Genomic DNA, 6,000 nt, shown 5'->3' with positions numbered 1-6,000 from the left:
GGTTACGAACGCTAAGAATTATCTCTCCCAGATACGACGGTAAGCAAATAATAAATTACTAGAATTTTTTTTCCGGATACAGAAGAGGGCTAAGGCCCTAAAACAGCAAATAACTGACAGTGGAGGAATCTAATCCCAAGCAACCATTAGCAACCCTTAAGAACAGCCCATTGCTCTGCTTCAAACGCACTACAAATGCTGAGGCTATGAGAAATCCCACAACCAGCTCGGTTTCTAGAAGGAGACATCACTCTATCAACATTTAATTTAACCCAATTCAAGGGTTGATGTTGCCATGCATGCCGTGGGAAGTTAGTTAGACAATTGAACAAAGTCAATATTCTGCAAATGAACAAAACTTTTTCCAGTTTTGAGTAATATCAGATGTGAGCCTCTCCTCCGGCAGATTCCTCCTTTTCCTCATCAGCCTACGGGTATTAGCAGCAGTTCTCAGCTATTGTTCCCTGCTAAGGGCAGGTTTCTACACGTTACTCATTCGTCTGCCACTCTTCCTTTTGGTGGGGAGTTAAGACAATTTAACAAAGTCAATTTTCTGCAAATGAACAAAACTTTTTTCAGTTTCGAGTAATAGAAAAAGAGCCATCTGCAGTAGCATTTCAAGAAAGAGCATCCTCTCACCAGCTTCAAGCATTGGAGGTAGGTAGCATGCAAATAATTCTTGGTAAGATTTCACTGGGAATGATAGGAGCTAGGCACTGGAAGTCCCAAGCACCAAAATTAGCCGAGTCAGCAACTTTACTTTGCTCTTCTTCCAAAGTCAGAGGTTTTCTACACACCGATTTTAAAGACTTATCAGGGAGGAGCCATTGAACAGTGAAGATATGAACTGATTTCCCATTTCTAATTGTCCACTTCATTCAATAACTAAGTACTCCTCCGGTTCTTAATATAAGACCCATTTAACTAATTTGATTAGATTAAGGAAGTTAGGTAAGTTAGTTAATTATAAGAAATGTGACACATTTTTCTTAAAATACCATAATCATCTTTCTAATAATACCCTATCTTCCTCTTCTACTTGATTATGGTTGAGAGAGTATTCATAGGGGTAATTTAGAGAAAATTGATAAATATGACAAATGAGTCTTTATTTAGGACCAAAACCAACTCAACAATTGGGTCTTATATTAAGGATCGGAGGAGTAATAATATAAGTTCTACCCAATTCAGATGAGAAATAAAACGTGTAAAAAAATATTGGTTACAAAAATCTCAGAAAGTGTTTGTTTAATATTTATCAATTATCATAATTGCTATTCATTTGTTCAATATTTATCAACCATCAATTGTGCTTCATAAAATTATCACTTCACCCTTGTGCTTCAAAAAATTCATTTAGTAATTTAGACATTTAAAAGGAAAAAAATGAAAAACAATATGTGTAGATCATAGTGAAAGGGACTTTAGCTGTTTAAGCACGAGTTCTTGAGTCCGAGTCCGAGTCTATGTGAATGCAAAAACATCTTTGGAAAAGTAACCCAAATTGGGCCTAACTTTGCTCGAATCTAACCTAGTCAAATACCCATATAAAAGGAAAAAAACAAGAAGGATGCCAAAGGTGTTCTTTAGGACAGTCAAGCATATGATCCTTAATCTTATAAAGATATACTTAATTATGTTTATAGAGTTGTAATTCATAAAGCATAATAGCATTATACAATATATATGATCAACATAAGGCTTACTGATATTGTAGTTATGAATTATCAATTATGCCGCGATAAGTTTGACAAATTTTTTAAAGGCATGCTCCTTTAAGTTACTAGAGTGCTTTAGGCTTGTTACTACCAAAACCATCAATACTAAAGCTTACCTGAAGTTACAGCTTTTGTTTCTTAATGACCACTCATCTTCTTAGAACTGTCACCTGATGCATGTGGATTAGATGCTTCTACCAAAAACATACAGTTAAGAAGAAGATGAGAAAGAGGAAGCCATAGCTAAACCCAAAGAAAAATAAATCCTTGAACCAAACCAACTATATGCTCATCCAAAAGGTCCAAGGTATCAAATAGCATATGAATGTAATTTGCAAAGGCGTAATTTTTTTCACAGTTTAACATGTAAGTCACATAGAAAAATTGAATCAAAGCCATTACAGTTATGCCATACCTTGATTTTTGTCCTTCATACATTCCTTCTCTATAATGGCACGTCATCATCAGTGCCAGGAAAATATGAGCAAGGAACTAAAGGAAACTCCAATCAGAAAGCATAATGGCATCCCCTAATGCACAAATTTTGACTAGTTATCTTAATTTCAAGGAGTACATGTAGAAATTTCTCCTTTCATATGGGAGGAAAGAAGCAAAAGACTGATGATATATTAAGTATGAACTAATGGAAAATGAAGAACATTTGAAAATTTTTATGGCAAACTACAATACCCCGATTAAAACTTAACATGTAGCCCAAAGAATCAGAATACAAACAAACAAACAACCAACCACCTCTACAAGATTTTTAACACTAAACCCTTTTACCATTTATTAACAAGATCCATATAAACAACAGATATTCTGTATTATGTTACAACTTTCATCTGATATTAAGCCACACCCAAGCAGTATAAATTGATAGTGCATATTTACTCCAACAAAAAGCACAAGAGGTAACTCAACTTATATTTGTTTCTAACATAGATGGTGTCAAAAAAGACTACATCACAAAAGATTTTTCAGACGTTGATGACGTTGATCCTCACCAATATCTACTGTGCAAAAGAAGTTTGAATTCATACCGTGCATCTGCACCCAAAAATCAAGTAGAAGCTTGGCATCCCCTGACTCCAGGCCCCAATTCAGACCAACCACGATTTTGTATTCAGCGAACTGTCTAGCCATTGCAGCAAAATACTTTCTTGTTTGCTCACCGACAGCTTAAGTTCGTAAAAGCTTATGATTACATTCCTTCACAAAACTATGCATTACCTGTTTTCCATCAAGCCTTCTTTTTACATACTTGCTTGCTTTACAATCAGTCAGAACAAGATCTTCAACCAGTTGAATTTTCAGCATCTTGCTTGTTCTGTCGGGCATGTGGTCGATTGAATGATTTGCCATGCTCTCTTTCTGTTCCATACCTGGAACAAGCAAATTTTGCATTTATAAATTCTCATGCTTAGGTAGGCCCCCTAAATAGTGATGAACCTGAAAATTCTAGGGTGCATAGAGCTTTTTGGATGCGCTTGCAAAACTGATGAAACTAAGCAACCAAAGGTGAGAGAGGAGAGGAATTACAAGAGTGAGGTACGTCTAGTGCTCTGATCTGATGGAATTCTATAGGGAGAAGAGGAATTCTAGGCGTCATTTTGGTGATAGATGCTAGTGTGTGTGAGCATGTTCCATCAAGCTCATGTAAAGCCATAAAAACAAAAGAAACCACCAGTTACAACAAAAGTAATAAATAAATAAGTAAAAAATATGACTTGAAAAAAAAAAAAAATCTTAAATCCAAACATCACTACAGCCAAACTTTTTCCCCTGAAAAAAACACATTGGCCACCCTTGTCCATCATGAACACCAGTAACACAAAATATGGAGTAGAGTGACAAACCTTCTTTTATCATTTCAAGAGACCTTGATGAATACCTTGTCGATAAGATTCTTTGCCTCATCATTCTCACCATTTTCCAAAAGAGGTATAATAAGTGTTTCAAAAGTTATAGCATTAGGTACGCATCCATTCTCTTTCATTTTATAGAGCAAGGCCTTTGCCTCATCATATAAACGCTCTGTACAAAGTCCTTTGATCATAGCATTATATGCTTGGACATTCAAAGGATAACCATTAACCAAAAGAAGCTGGAAAATCTGTTGCGCATCACTTAATCTGTTACCCTTACACAAACCATCAATAAGTATGGTATATGTGTAAGTATCAGGCCCAATTCCTTGGTTGACAATTTGCTTAAATAATGCAATTGCTTGGTCAAGATGTTGACTTTTGCACAATCCATCTAATAAAATACTGTAAAATATTATATCAGGAGTATGGCCACTAACATGCATCTCATAAATAACATCTTGCACATCAGAGATTCTGCCTGACTTGAACAAACCGTCGATAAGGGAACTATAGATGATAGTATTGGGAGTCAAGCTTTTATGACGCATTTCTTTAAAGAGATTCACGGCATCATCCACCATCTTGATTTTACAAAGTCCATTAATCATAATGCTATAAGTAATAATACCAGGAGCCAAACCACTATTGACCATCTTATTGAGTAATTCTCTTGACTCACCAACATTATTGATCAAACAGTAACCATCCATTAAAGAGTTGTAAGTAAAATGATTAGGCATTGTACCATACTTCATCATCATAGCAACAAAAGCTTCAGCTTTAGTCATACTTCCTTCCTTACAAAATGCATCAACCAATATGCTAAAAGTATACACATTAGGGTTGATGCCTTGAAGTATCATTTCATTGAACACTTTTGTAGCTTCTGCCTGTTTACCCATGACACAAAAACCATGTATCAAAGAGCTGCAGGTTACAACATTAGGAGATATTCCGTGATCAATAATTTCATGAAATAAATCACAAGCTTCAGTTATGAGTCTTTCCTGCAAAAGCCATCAATAATCGTACTATACATAACTAAGTTAGGCTTAACTGGCCCTCTCGCCATTTTTATGAGGAATTTAATGGCAGCTCTTGTTTTTCCAGTCTTACATAGTCCATTGATCAGTGTGCCATAGCTAATTGCATTTAACTGAAATCCTTTTGCTACCAGATCGTCATGAAAATCCAAGGCCTTTCCAACGTCATTATTGATGCAAAGGCCCTTCATCAGTGTGTTCAAAGAAATCGTATCTGGCTGACAGCCCATCTTAAGAATCTTGCCTAAGGCAGAGAAAGCAGAAGCCATTTGACCCAAATGGCAGTAACTATTAATCAAGATGTTCAGCGTTACCAGAGTTGGCGTGAATCCCTTAGATTCCGATTGTGCAAAAAGGGAGATAACTGTTCGATGATGTTTCAACTTTGTAAGAGCTCCTAAGATCTTATTAATTTGTATCATCGAGGTTCGGGGGCGCACATGAAGCAAGCGATTAAAAGAAGAGACGGCCTCTTCAATATTCTGAGGATTTGTCGAATTGGAATGGAAACAGAAACGGAGAGTCGGGGCATGTGAGGGAGGAAGAAGGAAGGAAGACGTAGAAGCCGCAGAAAACAAAGGAAATCGGGAGAAGAAATACCGTGAAGGAGCTCTCCAAAATGACATCTTCAGTTGCATTCAGAAATTCAGATCCTCCAACAAAGTCTTCCACCAAGAATTGGGCGGTCGATCGAGCGGGGGAAGCCGGAAAAAAGTTCGTGCCACTAGAGACGCACCAAAAGTCCAAAACTTTCTCCGGATAGGTTCTACCGTACGAAAATTCAGAATGCTATGGCTTAATAAAGGTATATTTTCTTTCCTTTTCAATTTATTTATTGCATTTTTTATTTGTTCTTTTTTATTAATAAAGGTATGTTTGAAAACAAAATATATGCAATGAAATATTCGAAGATGCAGATGATTGAAATGATTGTAGATAAACCTGGGGAATGAGACACGACGGGAAAATTCATGGACGAGCTCCATATCATATTATTATCTGCTACTTGGGATGTGGCACTTTTCTACACTTATGTTTTCACACTGCCTTATACTGAATTTTTAGACCTATTTCTTTTAAGTGTTTATTTTAAATAAGTCCAGATAAAACTCTCTTCAAATATATACTTTATATTTTATAAATTATGATTAAAAATATACTTTTAAACGCTCTTATCGCCATTTCAAATAAACCCTTATTTACAAGAGTGACTCCTGTAGATTGCATAAGAAAAATGTAAAGGTTATTTGTATTAATAAGAATAATACCAATCTCTCGTCATAACAATATGTCATCTGGCTAGATACGCATCTAATGTCAGGGAAAAGTTTTCCAAATCATTAATTTTATAAATATGTAATATGTAAT

General features: G+C 35.7%; 2 protein-coding genes and 1 long non-coding RNA gene across 3 annotated transcripts; all 3 read right to left on the bottom strand.

The window, feature by feature from the left end:
• Positions 1 to 752: 752 nt before the first annotated feature.
• On the bottom strand, positions 753 to 2,321 carry LOC114758466 (uncharacterized). The gene is made up of 3 exons (XR_003741805.1): positions 2,134 to 2,321; positions 1,835 to 1,912; positions 753 to 789 (listed from the first exon to the last, which is right to left on the bottom strand). It is a non-coding gene; the product is annotated as an uncharacterized LOC114758466 (long non-coding RNA).
• A 1,270-nt stretch (positions 2,322 to 3,591) lies between these two features.
• Positions 3,592 to 4,498, bottom strand: LOC114758452 (pentatricopeptide repeat-containing protein At1g62590-like). The gene has a single exon (XM_028947485.1). It carries the CDS (start codon positions 4,489 to 4,491, stop codon positions 3,592 to 3,594), a length of 900 nt encoding a protein of 299 aa, XP_028803318.1. The 5' UTR covers positions 4,492 to 4,498.
• An 85-nt stretch (positions 4,499 to 4,583) lies between these two features.
• LOC114758451 (pentatricopeptide repeat-containing protein At1g12775, mitochondrial-like) lies at positions 4,584 to 5,258 on the bottom strand. The gene has a single exon (XM_028947484.1). The coding sequence runs from the start codon at positions 5,256 to 5,258 to the stop codon at positions 4,584 to 4,586; it is 675 nt and encodes a 224-aa protein (XP_028803317.1).
• Positions 5,259 to 6,000: the final 742 nt, after the last annotated feature.

Source organism: Neltuma alba, unplaced genomic scaffold (assembly GCF_004799145.2).
Source record: "Neltuma alba isolate B1F8T4 unplaced genomic scaffold, ASM479914v2 tig00010701_pilon, whole genome shotgun sequence".
Lineage (NCBI taxonomy): Eukaryota > Viridiplantae > Streptophyta > Magnoliopsida > Fabales > Fabaceae > Neltuma > Neltuma alba.
Note: the sequence above shows the minus strand (reverse complement) of the source record. Positions and strands in the feature narration are given on the sequence as shown.